The sequence below is a fragment of the Ips typographus genome, linkage group LG1 (genome assembly GCF_016097725.1).
Source record: "Ips typographus isolate SLU linkage group LG1, UJ_Ityp_2.0, whole genome shotgun sequence".
NCBI lineage: Eukaryota > Metazoa > Arthropoda > Insecta > Coleoptera > Curculionidae > Ips > Ips typographus.
In genome coordinates, this window is record NC_138422.1 from 18,500,261 (window position 1) to 18,518,381 (window position 18,121).

General features: G+C 35.2%; 1 protein-coding gene across 1 annotated transcript in view; it reads left to right on the forward strand.

Moving 5' to 3' along the window:
* The first annotated feature begins 890 nt into the window (after positions 1–890).
* LOC145740131 (acid sphingomyelinase-like phosphodiesterase 3b) overlaps positions 891–18,121 on the forward strand; it is a 363,835-nt gene continuing 346,604 nt past the window's right edge. Inside the window, exon 1 of the mRNA XM_081995501.1 lies at positions 891–1,188. Coding sequence (XP_081851627.1) covers positions 1,092–1,188 — 97 coding nt within the window. The 5' untranslated portion in view covers positions 891–1,091. The remainder of the gene's footprint in view (positions 1,189–18,121) is intronic.

The following is an 18,121-nucleotide window of genomic DNA, read 5'->3' on the forward strand; positions in this document are numbered from 1 at the left end:
CACGGCAGGTAGCAGGTAAAATTTGGCGTAGAAAGTAAAACAGGGTGATCATTAACTTTATATCAAGAAAGTTAAGAACAAAAGAAGTATTTTTTTATAAGTGAATTGTTCAAAGTGACCTCCGTTTGAAGCCAAACAGTATTCCAAACAATCATAAAATGCCCTTTTGACGTTCAAAAGATGTCGGGTCGTGATGCAGTCAAAATATGTCACTTTACCTGCTACCTGCCTTGCCAGTATAAAAACAACAAGGAACAACAATGCATACAGGGAGTATTGAACGATAAAATCTTTTCGAAAAAAAATGATTTTTTTCCAGTTTTTAATCACTTTTTAGACCAAATTGGTAGACTTACTTAAGCTTCAGGGTACTAAAGACACACCCGTCAAGTTATAGACTTGCAGTTCCAAAATAAAATGGTCTAACATGGGCTTAAAAATTTAACACGTAAAATCCTATGTTGCGCGTTAAAAAAAACGCACTGTATAGATAATCATATTTTAAATACATATACTACTGTATATTCTCCTTATTTCCTTTCCAAGACGTTAAGTCATACCTTTTACTTAAACCTGTCCAGAAAGCAAAAATCCTCTCTCCGAGTCATGAAACGCGTTACCATCACCGACCGACAAAATAATCGAATTTCGCAAACAAATTGCAACTTTAAGACGATCCAGCCTCACAAAAGCCATCGTGTAAAGTAAAAACCGGCATAATCTCCAAGAATTGGCGATAAAAGCAATAACAACACAAAACCTTGGACAAACTGCACTAGGAGGAAAATATACAAGCGCCAACGCAAACGATATAGCGCCTGTGCCCTGCTTACGGCTTATAGAGATACTCTCGGTAGAAGTGAGGCTGAACTTAGTCTCTATTTCGGCTCTGTACGGCGCTGAGGCTTTTGAACGATAGAGCCGCGTGTATACGTGAATATTACGTAAAATACGGGGCGATACGCGCGATGTTTTTTGATCAGAATTAATAAGGTAGTTGACGTTATTGTAGGTTGTTATATTGGAATGAACAATCAGCAGTGATTTATTTTCTTGGATTAAAAGGTGTTAACTTTGTTATCAGTGTCAATATGTGGGAATATCACAAAATGATTTATGTGTGGTTTTTTGGAGTATGGCTATTGTCAGTGGGCGTTAATGGTCGTGGGGAGCTTTACGAAAGAATTGGTAAGTCGTTTATGCAAATTGTTTTCTGGCAATTAAATTATCAGTTAATACAGAAGCATCAATATAATAAGTCATTAATTCACTTGCATTGACCCAATCCGACAGTACCTTTATAGCAAGATTGATCTCTGTTATTAATTTATAGAATAGTGTTAGTATCCCTTTAATACTAATCCATTAACCTGAACAATATATCTGGGTTACTCCATTGTTAACCCTATCCTTTAATAAGCACTACCAAAACGGATACTTATTTCCGTCAAACCTAAAATATCTGTCCAAGACAGTTGTAATTATTCGTAATGTTTATAATGGCAACTCTAGAATCTGTAATTTGCATTGGTGCTTTTGGTATTATTCGATCCTCTCAAAAAATGCGTCACAAAAAAAATGTAATCGAATAAACGGTTTCATTCCCTGTTTTAAATGCTCAAAAGAATAGAGCGGAATTCGCGAATTGCTCTAGTATTAAATTTGCTGGATGTTCAAGTCGGTAGGAATGTCGTATTTGGAATTCAGGCATGTGTGCGTCTGTTCAATTTTGCACTGCGAGCTGAAAGTTTAAAGTTGGAATATTTAAAGGTTGACAAAGCGTATGATTTGTGGAAAATTGCTTTGTGGTCGCTTAAAATTTTTCATTGTGAAAATATAGATTTATTTACATTTACTTTTCTGGTTTAATGAAACTTATTTTCGTAATTATAAGGGATTACTTGCAGACAAAAATCAACAATATATGCACTTAAGAAATAATCAAGAACCAAAAAAATGTTTGGTAAATTTTTTTGGTTTTCTACACACTGTATCTTTGAAATGCCTTTTCTAAATTGGATAAACGAAAAAGGCATTGAAAGACCGTTTCTTCTCGAAACAATACTGAAGAGACAGTTTGAATAAAACTGAACTTCATGCTTATAGAGAGTATTGAAAAATGTTCTGCAAATTTGTTGCACTTCAATCCACTGCATATAGCTTTGAAGCTATATGCAGTGGATTGAAGCTAGCTTTGAATAATTTTCCGGCTTTCCTGCCTATATCGTCTAATAGTCTGTTTATTTACTTTTGATTAGAAAACACCCATTAGTATATTACATACTTAGGTGGAAATTGTTTGATTTTTGTCGAGAAACTTTATCTCGAGACAGAAATACTATTTTATTTTCAACCGTATTTATCAAAATCTCAGCAAACTTTTAATAAAATATCCAGTTGAAATATTGATCGCTAATGTGACTGGTGATGTCTTTACAATTTTGAAAACGTCATTGTTGTGTCTTTAATATTTTGGGCTCAAATATATCTTAGCGTGTTTTTAACATGAAGATTGTTGAAGACGCAAATGTTACTTGTCTCGTGGCCCCATCTGAACTTCTAGCTGTTACAGAGATCATCAGTATCAATAGATTCAACCGGGTGGAAAGTACTTTCCACCTGTGTAGAAAGTGAGAGCAAGAAATTTTCATATTGCCACCTGGTTTATACACATAGAAAACAACGTTATTATATACATGGTTGAAAATAATAGTCTATTGCATTACCAGTCCAGAAAAAAGTTTCTTTCTACTTTTTTTGCGGAATTTTGCGGCCCAATAAACACTTTTCTGTTTGTGTGGTTTCCATGTTGAAAAACAGCCTTAATGTCATCTGTTATCGAACGACAAAAAATAGTTTTGCCGTTGACAGTTATTTTACTCCCTCAAGTCTGATTTGAGTTTAGACTATGAATCTTTTAATAGAAAGCCAAAGCGAAAATCAGGTCTAAACTTGCCGTTAATTTAAACAACTAAAATGACTTAAAAAGTGTAGGACCAGTACACTTTTATATGATAGTTTATTCAAAGTTAATTCTTGAATGACATTTGGGTTGTAACATCAATTCCTTTTGAAAACTCTTAGTCACAATATTAACAATGTTCACTGTTAAATCATTCACCATTGCGGATTGGATATTTTCATTCTAATTGTTAACACAGTTGAAAATTAGCCACAGGACAATTTCTGGATAGTTCGTCCTAAAACTAGACCTAGTAATGATATACTTTAAGGAGTTTAGCCTTAGTTTATCTTTCTTCCGTTGATTTGATGACCTGAACGGAATAGCCATTCGAATTCGATAGAAGGTCACATATTTTTGTATAATAAAAGTGACACTAGAGCTCATTGGTCTAATAGAAACAAAATACAATACCTTTGGAACCAATGACAATTATTAAAATATATTAACCTTTTTCGCCAACTTAAAACTTCAATTGCCACTTTGTTAGGTAATGAGCCAATATTACAATCCATTTGCAAAAACATAATCAAAAGAATTATTCAATTCTATTTACTCAATATTTCATATTACTTTCTAATTATTTATTGAATTAGTTTTTTTTTTCATTGAATTAAGATTTTTGGAAAGATTCTAACGTCAGACTAAATACTATCTTATTAAAAAACCTATTGATTTATTAAATTGTCCATAGGAATAATAGCGGTATTCATAATGACCGGGCATTATGAAAACTGGCCGGAATATCGGTTACGGTCAATAATCAAATTGACCGTAACATATAGGTACATTTGATTTAAATTTCAGCACCAACAGGCTGTCAATTTAGATGTAGAATCTCAACATTCCAGATCTCTTGATCACGAAATGCAGTATTAGGGACATAAACAAAGCCCCAAAGCAGGGTTGCGATTATGTGATTGCATGGTAAGGGGAAGTTAATATCCTCAGTAACTGCCCCACTAATAATTCCATAATTGGGCAATTTAATTTAATATTAGATTGTACCTAAAATCAGGTATTCAGGGTGTTTCAGGTTTTAATACGCAAATTCAAACAGTGTATTCAACGTATAAAAATAATTATAGTTGCTATTGCTATATAAACTATATTCCAGGGGGTCTATTGTTGAGCATACGCAATTTTAGAAACGTATGAAAATTATATGCAAATTTGAGAAGAAGCTTTAAACAACACGCATTATTATATCTATATTTACATATAATCGCATACGTAAATTAACATATGATGTCAAAAAATTACCCCCTGGTATGTAAGTTTTTGATTCCTAATCTATTTTTCTAGTGTTCCAATGATCTTTTCTTATTAAAAATTCGAAATCCTTATTTGATTTAAACACTTTTTTGTATCATTTATTTTTTCCGTATCTGTAACCGCTTACCTACCTACGTACCTAACTTCATAATGCACATTAGTAGAGAAAAAAATTGGAATAAGCTCAAGAAAATGGGAAAATGGTTCAATGTGAGATTCTAGGAAGGTCAGAAAACCTCAAAAGATGCTAGTTGCCAAGTCAAAATATTTAATAGCGGTAGAATAATCGGTCAAAAAACGGTAGATAACGGTATATAAAAAAATAAACAATTTACATAAGAAAAAAAAAATTATTTTATATTATTATGCAGGATGTTTTTTAAATAATTGCGAACAATTTTAATCTACATTGAAAAATAATGCCAATTTGCTGTATAAACCATATACTTCAAAAATACAAAGTTTTAACATTCGTGACGGATATCACGTGGTTTTAGAATATGATTTAGCTAGACATGACAATAACAGTCAAAATATCTGTCATAAATATCAGAAACACGTTTTATATCAAATACTACAAGAAAACTGTTAAAAACCTTGACTTTTCCACCTTTTAGCACAGTCAAGTTTTACGTTAGTGTCAATAATCACGTGGTTTTAGTACACTATTTAGCTAAACGGTCACGTGATAATTGTTAAAATAACTGTCATAAATTTAAGAAACACGTCTCGTTTTTACAACTGTGTTAAACTTTAATTCTTGCAGATTTTAGACAAATTTGGGTTAGAGGATAATTTAGGCAGTCACGTGACCCACAGAAAATGGCAGTTCTAAGCAGTTTTTTGGAATCCTCATTAAATTTCCTATTCAATAACCTACAAAATTTAGTACAGTCCAAAACAAAAGCGTGTCAAAGTTTGAATTGTCAGAAACATAAGCCGCATTCGTTTTCAAGCTCCGTGAGCGAGCAGAGCGTTTTTGACGTCACGATGACGTAATTTGGCAAAGCCATAATTTGGCCAATTGTCAAATTACGTCAAAAAAGCTCTGCTCGCTCCGTGCAGCGTGAAAACGAATGCGGCCATAGTTTGAAAGGACAGTCAAATACAAAATCGCTGGTAAAACCCACTTAAAATAAGAAAAAGACTGTTTTAAGCACAATTTTCGAATCTTCATTAAATTTCCTATCCAATAACCTGAAAAAACATTACAAAAGCGGTGTCAAAATTTGAAGTGCCTGTTAAAAACGGTAGATTAAATACAATAATAAAAACAGTAGACCTGGCAACATTGGCCATAACCTACTTAAATTAGTCCATTTTAGGCCAATTTTGACCCACTGTAATCATTTTTAAGAGAACTTAATAATTCTATTTTTTGATCGGGCCTGGACAAAAGATCGGAGGAAGATCCATAGAAAAAATTGCCCGACACCAATGGGCTTGTCTAAAGTATCAAAAATTATCGTAAATTCAGCTAAAAACATGCACATACCGTTTATATCGATTTTACTATTTTTGTTATAACAAATTGCGATGTTGACAATTTTGCAAGAGTAAAAACAATACAGGTTAATGAATCAGAGAACGTAAAATCTACAAGAAAATTGCAAATTTTTGATTTAAGTCAAAACTAAAAAAGTATTTTTAACTGCAGCAATTTCTTCATTTTTTATTTCTTATTTTTCCTTTTGTTCATTAAACTAATAGTTATTGAAAATGGGCAAAAACAAAATGTATTTTGTTCCAGCAAAAATTCCAAAATCGGTACAAATCGTAAAAGTTCATGTTTTTAGCTAAATTTACGATAGTTTTTGATATTTTAGCCAAGCTCATTGGTCTCGATCAATTCTTTTCTATTTAATATTTATCTTCCTTCGTCCTTTTATCGACGCCCGATCAAAAAACAAAAATATAAAGGTATCTTAAAAAAAATCGAAAAAATCCTTCAAATGAGTAAAAATTGGCTTAAAATGGCCTAATTTAAATAAATTATGTGTTAAGTAAACCTATCAAAATCTTGGGTTGGCTTTTTTTGAGGTCCCCTGACCATCATAGAATCTCAAATTCAGAAAAACACCGGAAATTTCTGGTCACTGCTAGTGAGAGGCCGTTTTCCACTATTTGGGACTCAAAAAACCCAAAAAACACGTTTTGTCGATAGGACCATACATGACCCAAATTTTGTTACGTAGTGTTATTCGTTCTAATAAAATGATGAGTGATGATCTCGAAAATACAAGATTTCCGTACTTTTCCTAAAAGGTGATCTGAATTTTTTTGCATCTAGTTTCAATCAGCTATAATATTCAACTAATTATATTAACAACAAATTCCTTTAAATCAACACTCACCGAGCAAACCGACCTCCAACTTTAAACATGCATACGTCTGTGTCACTAACCACAGGAGAAAATATATTTATATTCATTAATTGGAATTTAGCGTGGCGAATTTTGCAAGCAGGCTATTAAACTTGGAGATATTAATTCTCATTTCGAATTTTGCTTCTCTAATAGCTTAACGAGGTTGCAAATTTCTATATAATTGGGTTGAGTAACTTTGTTTGCCTGTTAAAATGCCTTTAAATAAATGGGTCGGGGTAAACTGCATCCGAATCTTTCATGTCGCTAGTAATAGCTCCTGATAATGAAAGAACGCTAATACGTGATTCATTATTCTTACGATGACAGTAACAAAAGTCGATTTGAACGTTTTGATATTATTCAATTCGCACACGAACCAATTATTTTGTGCTGGAAATTCTTTCGGAATCAGGGTGGGTAAACAATCTGGGAGAAGACCTGATAAACCTTAAAGTTTGAAGCCCACCGTAAACAAGATAACAAAATATTGACATGACTGGGATTTCGGACAAATTCCTCAATGCGTATAATCCAGCTTTTGATGGGTTACAATTTTGTGGAGAATTTTAACTTTTAATTTTAGAAGCATACTTCTAAAGCATATAGGAAGTGAATCATGACCAGATATTAGGATGGAACATTAACGTCAAATCTCTAAATTGGACTTATCAACTTTTGCGTGAATGATCTACAGTTGACCTCCTTCTTTATTGCTCCAGAGCAGCTCACGTACAGTTAGCAGCTGAATGTCTCTCTGGTCCCTCTTTAACAAACTAATACCTATCATTATCCTTCTGGCGCCCTTGACAATACGAATTAACTAGCAACGTTGCGCCTATCGTATTTTACCAATCAAAGGATCCGGTAATCCTTTATGACTATGTGGACCTCCAGATGCACAACGCCTCTGAGCACCCTTTTGATCTTCCATATCTACCACCTATTACCTATTACCAGCATCATCAGGACAACCTTGTCTGCCCCGGTTATGGTAGACGTTTTGGGCTTCCACGACCAGCTTTCATAACGTGAATCCAGAAACGTTGACGTGTATTTCGTATTTGGGCATTGATTATTTAATCCCCTAGAACTACTACCCTGTTAAAAAAAAATCCTGCTGACCGTGAACAACATCTATAAACATTAAAAATCTTGAAAATGGTGAGGTTTTGTTTTTTGTTTATCAATCCCAATCCTCTGACCGGTTTCGCCGTATTACGGCTCATCAGAGAGGCTATAGGGCTTGATAACCAAAGAACAAAACCTTCGTTCCAGTATAGTCAACTGGATGCCAGAAATGATAGTTGTGTGCAACATCTGGTGACATCTGTACTCAACTCTATGAGTTAGAAAGTACAGATGGCGTTCCAAAATCTAGGAACAGCACCATTAATGCCGCATCATTCGGTAAACACCGATCTGATTGGTTGAAAATGGTGAGGTTTTGTTTTTTGTTTATCAATCCCAAACCTCACCATTTTCAACCAATCAGATCGGTGTTTACCGAATGATGCGGCATTAATGGTGCTGTTCCTAGATTTTGGAACGCCATCTGTACTTTCTAACTCATAGAGTTGAGTACAGATGTCACCAGATGTTGCACACAACTATCATTTCTGGCATCCAGTTGACTATACTGGAACGAAGGTGTTGTTCTTTGGTTATCAAGCCCTATAGCCTCTCTGATGAGCCGTAATACGGCGAAACCGGTCAGAGGATTGGGATTGATAAACAAAAAACAAAACCTCACCATTTTCAACCAATCAGATCGGTGTTTACCGAATGATGCGGCATTAATGGTGCTGTTCCTAGATTTTGGAACGCCATCTGTACTTTCTAACTCATAGAGTTGAGTACAGATGTCACCAGATGTTGCACACAACTATTAAAAATCTTATTTAGAAAATAACAATATGAGACTTTATCGTACTGTTGCACCATGTTTTGTAGGCAAAATGAGTAGCACTACTAAATAGAAAATTATAGGACAGTTTTTGTGAATAATACAATAAACCTCGGCAAATAAATCGCATTATTTTTCCAGGTTTTGACGAGCGTGCCCTTCGGATTACAATCGCGCTTTTGTCGGATTGGGAAATTAGAGATACGGGGATAATTTGTACTGAAATACAAAAATGCTTTTATTACTGGTACGTGACTAAAATACAACTGCACAGCGGTCGAATAGAAAAAAAATACGCATCCAGTCGGATATTTAGAACTTTTCCGCATGATTTATAAATATTACACGTTTATATCGCCTATTTTTCAGCTTGTAAATAATGATATTCCTATAATTTAGCTTGAACGATGGTTTTTTTTTTCTGTTTATGGCATTTTACGTATATTAATTGTTTATAAATAAATATTTGGCTGCTGTATTTATCCAAACTGTCCGTATATTTTCCATTGTATAATTTTAAGTTTATTCTAAAAAGTTAATACTAATCGACACAAAGCATTCTATTAATAAAATTATCAGTGGCGGTCAGAGGAGAAAAAGAAAATTGATTTCATTTTCATTACAGGAATAATTGTGTATAGACAACCTCAAATAAGTGAGCAATGTGATTAAGAGGTAAACTACGATAAGACGTACATTTGTTCCTTTTAGTACATGTCATTGTATATTTATTTGCTCTTAAAGTGTGTCTAGTGTCAGGCTACATAAAATCCAGTAGTATCCTACATTTTGGATGCTCAACCGAAATCAACGGATCAACTGGACTGGAACCAATAGATAAAATGACAAGATTGATACCTATCGAAGAAAAATTTTTGATAAAAACGATTTATAAGTGAACTTTTGACAAACACTGTCAATTTGTTTAAACTAGACTTTTAAAAGTGCAAGAAACTCAGTGTCTACTTAGAGTCAGCAAATTCATAAATTGATATTTGGGGAAATCGAGCCAATAGAAAAGATTAAAGAGATGTTAGGATTTAATTTACATTTTTGGTCAAAAGATTATGAAAATAGCTTAACATTCATAGAAGGAAATTGTGAAGATTTTACCTCCTTTGCAAATATTTTGGTGAATACCAAAGGCGTATTAACGTGTCAATAGAGTTAATTTTTGATAGTTTAAACAATATCGAAACAATGCTAAATAATAACAATGATGAACTCGGGATTGATGAAAGTAACAAAGTCAAGGATAGCAATATTGAGTTTAGTGATGAAGAAAAGAAAAGTTTTGTACCTGAAGCGCAAGTTGCTTAACACTTTGCTATTAGTTTCCGTAACATTGAAGGTTCTATCAGACAATTTGTTGGTAATGGTTCATATCCAATCCAAGAATGGATACCAGACCTGGAGGATATGGCTAAATTTCTTGGGTGATGTAATTTGCAATTGTTAATTTTTGCAAAGAAGTCGATAAATGGCCTTGCTAAACTCTTTATGCAGAGTGAATTTGTGGTATTAACTCTTGGACATCACTGAAAACTTTACTTCTTCTTCTTCAATTACCTTATCCCTTTTGGATGTTGGGTATTAATATGGCAATTCGAACTTTATTAGCAGCTTGTCTAAGCAATTGGAAAGATGACAGGCCAAACCACTTTGTTATATTTTGCATCCAAAAGTGTCTTCTTCTACCCGGACCCCTTCTACCGTCCACTTTGCGCTGAAGGATAAGCTGGCTGAAGGCGATATTTGTCGTGTCTCATCAGTTGGCCAAAGTATTCCAGTTTCCTTTTCTTTACCATGAATATGACTTCCTGCACAACAAAATTTGCTTCTCAGATAAACGGTGCTCAGTTTCAGCTGATGCTTTCAGATCGCAAAATGAAGAGGAATCAATCATCAAAGAGTACTTTCTTAAGATGAAGGAACTTGCAAATAGATGAGGTAACATTGATGATGCTTCACTTAGAGTAGGTAGCTGATGAAATTTCTAATTAAGTAGTGTTAGGGTGCCAGGAATATTATATCAAAGCCGAATACATTACAGGCCTGTCTGTGTGTAGAGGCCTCTTCCATCATCATCTATTGGTTCTCGTCTCTGAATGTCATCACGCCATCTTGCTTGCGGTCTATCAATGTTTCTTTTTTACTTACGCGGCTTCCATTCCATGAGTGTTTTGGTCCTTTTGTTATTATCTCTGGCCACATGACCTGCCTAGCGTCATTTCAGCCTTATTGCGTGTACCACAACATCATCAATTCCTGTTCTTTGTCGGATGTCTTCATTTCGCACCCGATCTGTGTCTCATGTGATCTGATCACTTCTCATGTGTCTCAAACAAAAAGTTTATGATCAATAAGTTTTTCCCTTTATAGATATTCCTTTTATAGAGCGACAAATTTATAGAAGACTTTAACGATGACGCAAGATTCCGCTGATAAACTCACACAACAAGCCATGAAACGTGTATCGCTCGGCGTGAGCCTCCGAAACCACATCACAAATAAACAAATCAGGCAAAGATCAGAATTCCAAGACAGGAACTTAGCAAAAACACAAAATGGGACTTGAACAAGACGAATCATGGAGTGGAGGCCCAGAAACTATAAAAGAAACCGAGGACGGCAACCGACCATATGGACCGTTGACGTGAAAAGATTAACAAGAAACTACAAGCGTTATAGGATAGACAAAATTAGAAAAAAGTGAAGGAGGCCTGTGTCCAGCAGTGCACGCGATTGGCTGCATGATGATGATGGTGCCATAAGTTTATCTGTTTTCATAGACTAGACTTTCTAATGACGAACGAATGAAAGTCCGTTCTATCGTTGAAAATTTGGAAAGAAACGGCATCATTAGAAAATTTCAATCTCCGTATGCAAGCCCGATACTTTTAGTGAAAAACTAAACCAACGACTGAAGAATGTGTGTTGATTACCGTGCATTAAACACCAAAACTGTTAAAGCAAACAAATATCTATTGGCCAGATTTGAGGCTTAGCTAGCAGCTAGCAGGATGTAAATATTTTACTAATTTACCATAGATCTAGCTGCAGGATATCATCAGATACCGATATCGAATGAGAAAACCGCGTTTATAACGCTTGGTGGACATTATGAATATCTAAGAATACCTTTTGGACTTTTTAATGCACCTAGAGTTTTTCAACGAACTGTAAATCATATGTTAGGACCTCTTAGATTCACTCTAGCTTTGGCGTACCTGGATGAAATACTTTTACCTTCTCCTGATATTGAGACCGTTTTGAATCATTAAGAAATGCTCTTAATGTGTTTAGAGATGCAAGGTTTACTCTCAATATTACAAAGTGACACTTCTTCCAATCCAAAGTGGATTATCTAGGGCATGAGATTTCTGAATGTGGAATACGACGGACGGTGTACCGACGGAGTTGCATATTGACGCCTCAACGTGGGATATTGATATTACACAACAGTAGACAAACCTCCAAAGAGAAGCAAAGATATCATTCATATGAGTTCGAAGCCATGGCGGTGGTGTATTCTATGAAGCATTTCAGACCGCATCTTCTAGGTTTTAAATTCAAAGTAGTCACGATCTGCAATGCCTTAAGAATTTTGATTCCACGTATTGGAAGATGGTGGGTGTCGATTTCCGAATTGATTTCGAATACATACCAGGTACGAAAATGGGTCATGCAGATTCGTTAAGTCGCAATCCAGTGACTAAAACAGACAATTCGAGAGAATTGATAGATGTTAATATTGTTGAATTTACTATAGATGATGGATTTTAACTATTGATGGATTGACTGAAGATGATTGATGATTTTAACTGCTCAACTTGTCAACACCGAAGATCATCGTCAAGCCTTTCAGTTGATTGACAATAGAATTTTTAAACAAACAACTTCAGGAATATGATGACTAGTCCCAAAACATGCAAGAAAACAGGTCGCTTACTATCATGACGATGTTGGATATTTCGGATTAGAGAAATTACTTAAAGCTATGGAAGAGAGCTTCTTGTTTTCTGGAATGTGGCGTTAATTAAAGAGATACATTCAATGCAGTTTGACATGTTTATTTAACAAAATTCCGACAGGAAAGCAACCTGGTTAGGTACAACCTATTGAAATAGTTGATTTTACAGCTTTTAAAAAGATGAAAAAATCATCACCCTTTGATAAAAATTTCTTGTCGACGTGTTTGGAAACTTTGGAGTAACACGAAGGCTTATATGCGATAAAGGAGCAGCTTTTACATCAAAGAAGTTCAGAGAATACTGTGCTAAATATAGTATCAAACTGATAAACAACGCTACAGCAACGCCAAGGGCGAATAGACAAGTAGAAAGATAAAACCGGAAACTACTCCATGCAATAGCATCATCAACGGATGATGAGGAGAGATAGGATGAGTGTTTGGAGCAGATACGTTTTGGAATTAATTCTACTGTTAATGCTGTTAAGTGGGAAAATCGCGACTTTATAGCCACAAACAAAGCCATAAATGACAGATGAAACGAGAAATGATAGGAGCACACAGAAACAAGACACTGCTGCGAAACGTAGATATTAGGAGAGAAATAGATTGAGTAAGCTAAGTACTAAGGAGTCCTTACAAAAGAGAGAAATGGAGAGGGAGTTAAAGAGAGTTATAGAAAATAAAGCAGCGTATCTAGAAAGACGAAGAAAGTGGGAAAGAAAGAAAGTAGGAGATTCAAAAACAAAGAAAACCCAAAGAGGACAAACGTGATGCGAAAGGAAATAAAGTTACAGAAGCAAAATGCTCAACATAATTTGAATTATGCAGAGATGACTTGACAGAAGACGCAAAAAGAAGATTACTGCAATACAAGAAGAAAACAAAACACGTTAAAGTTACGAAGGAAGTCAATGACGTACAAATGACGTGATTTAGTGGTAGTGAAGTGAACTCAGTATGGGTCGAAAATCTTCAATTTCTAATATAAACGTAAAGAAACATTTGTATTATTTTGTATATTGGCCCGACTTGAATTTCTACTGACTTGAGTAACATTTTCTTGTAGAACGTTTCCAGGCCTTAATTTGTTCTTGTATTTTACAAGTGCTAAATTTTAAATTTTCTTCAGTTAATAAGCTTTCTCCAGGTGCTTTTTACAAAATCTAAAGCTGCTTTCCTTTGATTTTATTAAAACACAAGATCAATGTGTTATTTTCCACTGATATTATCATTTTTGCCTTGCCTCCCTTCTTTCGGACTTCGGAACTGCTTCTGTAGCATTTCTTGATTGAAATACTTTTTTGCGTAAGACTATATTAATCTCTCCAGGAGATTACCAACTACACTTCGGTCCCATAAAAATCATCTCTAGCATTTTTACATTTATTAACACAAGTTTCCACAGATAGTTGTTCATATAGTACGTTTTAAAGATAACTTGCTACTTCAGTAACAGTTTGACTCTGAATTTGCAGTTTAAAAATAATGAAAGATATCACATCGAATCAACCAAATTCCGGTATTTTTGAGCAATTTCCCACTGAAATTTCAATCAATTTTCTGCTGTTAGTAAAAGTGTTTGAATCATCTTTAATCTGTTGGATGTGCAGGGTTAAGAGGAAAAACTACATATTGAACTACTGCATTGAACTTAATCCAAATAATTATCATAATTTTTTAATTAGAATAGTTCATTGTAAACTGATAAGGCCGTAAAAGCATAAGTACTATTAATCTTAAAGCTTATGAATTTAAAATTATTTTGTATATATTAGGTTAGCAACAGAATCAAGCAGAAGGTTTTTATTAAATTAGATCGTGTACTACAAATTTATCTATCTGTCTAAGTAAAGCAAAAAAACTGAAAAAATAGTAAAAGCAGCAACTCTGTTCGAGTTTTAACAAACCTCTAAAAATACAAAGAAAGACGTTTTGAAGTTTTTACATTGTATGAAACATGGCAGGGAATTGTGATGGATTTAAAAGGTTTAGTCCTGCAGCGAATTAAGGGCAATTAAGAGAGGAACTGAACATCTTTTCTCTAAATAAGTTTTTTTTGCTCGTTTTATCCGGCAATGTTGTGAGCGAGGATGTGGCGCGAACTTCAGACCAAGCTCTAGTATTTGCTTTTGAAAAAACGTTCTTGAAAGCTGTAGTTTCTCGAGAAAGAAAATGCTTTAAGAGCCCTTAGTTTTTAATCGAAATTAGATTGAGGAAACCTGAAAAATGTTGCCAGTTTGAATTGAGCGGTTGAACTTTTACGGTCAAAGAGTACATTTTGTGCTTTTCAAATGGAAATGTTTATGATTTTCTCCAATATCCCTCCGTAATTATTACTGATAGTTCCTGAATAAACTATTCTAATTTTATACAGTGTCCCAAATTGGTTCTTTTTTACGTAGGACACGATGACGTAATTAGAAAAAATCTATCGTCATTGGTTTCCGAGATAAGGATGTAAATGCTTATGGTCGCCATCTTAAATTTTTGCATTTTTGTAAAGCGCTTAAAAAAATCCTTTTCAATGATGTACTTGATTAATAGCTTAGAAAGAAAAACGTTTTTTAAAATTTTTGTCGTAGCTGGTCTTGGAAAATGTCCCTCCATTATGAAAAACAAATTACAATCAGTGTGCTTTGTGCTACTAATTTCTATACTACAACTGCAGTATGCTACAAATTTCAATAATTTACAAAATCGCAAAAAAATAGGAACAGAACAGAATGGTTAGAGCAACTTTACAAAAACTTTTACTTAATCAAAATTAAACCCAATTCCACAGTTTTTGATTTTTTTTATAATGTCAGCCAAACTTTATTTTATTCTGTACGCAGAAATCAAATACTGGAGTCAATAACTAGAACATTTTTTCCCGATTTTGTAAATTATAAAAATTCGGAGATATAACCAAAGCTATAACACACTGACAGTCACTTGTTTTTGATAATGGTGGCGACATTTACCCAGGCCAACTATGATAAAAATTAAAAAAAAAACGTTTTTCTTCAAGTGCATCCTTGAAAAGGACTATTTTAAGCGTTTTCTAAAAATGCAAAAATTCAATATGGCGACCATACAAATTTACAAACTTATCATCCATATTTCGAAAACCAATGACGATAGATTTTTTCTCATTACGTCATCGTGTTTTACGTAAAAAAGTGTCCTAATAATGTCTTAGCTTCAAAACTCTCTTTGGCTTTGTTAAGGAGCTGTACGTGTTGAGTTTGCACTTGCACCTTATGAATGCTGGTGCGAGTGTTTGTTGATAAGTAGTTGTAAAAGTTGTCAGTTGTAAGTCAGTCGTTGAATAAAGCGAATTCAGTTTACTCTGCCTGTGCTCCCTTTGCCACGACTCAACATTTTGGCGCAGTCGGTGATCCCTCTTAGGACTGGTCAATTATTATGGCAAGTTTGTTAATCAGTTACATCGCATCAAAGGTCCTCTTGAGGACGTTTTTAGAAAGGACAGTGCCTTCAATTGGAGTCAAAAGCAAAATTCCGCTTTCCAAACAATTAAAAACCTTCTGAAGGATCCACTTCTTCTTGCCCACTATGACTCTCGTCAGAATTTAATTGTGGCAGCTGATGTATGTAATACAGATGTCGGAGGAGTTCTATTGCAACGTTATGCAGATGGAACAGGAAAAGCAGTATTCCATATGAGCAAGGCCCTCTCAAAATCACAGCAAAACTACAGTCAAATTGAAAAAGAAGCTTTTGCCCTTGTCACTGAAGTCGAGCGATTTCACAAATTTATTTGGGGACATCACTTTATTCTTTAATCCGATCACCGACCCTTGGTTGACCTGTTCAATATATCGAACTCGAAAGGTCTTAGTGAACGTACTGCAGCAAGACTGAAACGATGGGCACTACGTCTCATTGGATACGACTTCAACATCGAATAGATCAAGACAGACGATTTCGGACAGGCCGATGCTCTATCCCGTCTTATAAATGAAACCCGTCAAGATGCTTTTGATGAAGAAGTCGAACAAGTTATCGCCTCTATTCAAACTGTTGACCAAGAAATCATCGATATTACTAAGGAAGCACTTGGCTCTAGTAAAGCACGTCGAACTCAAAGAAATGAAATCAATTCTGATCGGGTTTTCAGTAAACTTAAAACCTGTATACAAAAGAACACGTTCAACAAGTCTGATGACGACTTAGTTCCTTTTGCTTCTCGGTTTAACGACATGAGCGTGATTGATGACATCATTCTATTCGGTGACCGAGTAGTCATTCAGGACAAATTGACAAAGTTTGCGCTTAATCAGCTTTATCTTAGACATCCAGGAATCCGCCGAATGAAGAATTTGGAACGACTTTATTTCTTCTGGCCCAAAATGGACAAAGACATCGAGCTGTCTGTACAGAAATGCAGTCATTGCGCTATAGTGGCCTCCAAGCCAACAAAGAATCCTCTTTGCGCTTGGCCGGATGCCGAAAAGCCGTGATCAAGAGTTATAATGGACTTTGCAGAACCAAACAAAGGTCAAGTGTTTTTGGTTATGACAGCTATAGTCGTTTTATTGACGCAGAATGGTTAAATCCTGCAACGGCAAATGTTACAGTTAATTATCTGCGTGCCGTATTCCGTCATTTTGTTCACTTCAACCGAATTCACTAAACTGTGCTCTGAGTTTTACATTATTCATCTTTGTTCACCGCCACGTATGCCGCAATCGAATAGTTTTGCAGAACGAATGGTGCAAACTGTCAAGAAAGCACTTGATAGTTCAAACAATTTGACCACAGTTGTTTCTGCATACAACTACACTCCTCATCGTAAACTTATAGGCTTACTCCTGTTGAAGTATTTTTTGGTCGCAAGGTCAAAACCCCGTTGGACATCTTCCGTCCAATAAAAGCATCCACTGCTGCTCTGACTGCGACCCAAGCAAAAATGAAGACTAAATTCGACTCTCATCACAATACTCGAGAACGCAACTTTCAAGTAGGAGAAAAGGTAATGATTGCATTGTGGAATGGGAGACGCGTAAATGGTACCATACGGAGCATCATCGGTAACTGCATTGCTGAAGTTGAAGTGGGAGATGATACTCATCGTAAACATTTCAATCAGATCTGGAAACGCAGCATGGATACCACTTCTAGATGCAATATGAATTTTGACTTTCTAAATCCATCTCCATTTGATTTAACTCCAGTCATTGAGCACAACCAGGGTAACATCAATGATCATCAGATAATTCCGGAGTAGTTTCCAGAACCTACTGACGTCCACCTACAAGATTCTTCAGGCACCACTAACCAGGAGCAGTACACCAATCGGAAACAACCAAGACGTTCTTGTAAGAGGCTAGTGGACTACTGAACTCTTGCGGGATGTCGACATCAGTGTCGGGAATCCGAGCTATAATAGGGGAGGAGTTATTGGGTTTGCACCTGCACCTTATGAATGCTGCTGGTGCGAGTGTTCGTTGATAAGTAGTTGTAAAAGTTGTCAGTTGTAAGTCAGTCGTTGAATAAAGTGAATTCAGTGTACTCTGCCTGTGCTCCCTCTGCCACGACCCAACAGTAAGCAATTAGCAATTTAAAATTCACCCTCGGACGTTTTTCCAATTTTCCGGAAAACGGAGAAAAATAATTTAATTTGGAAACGGGGAATA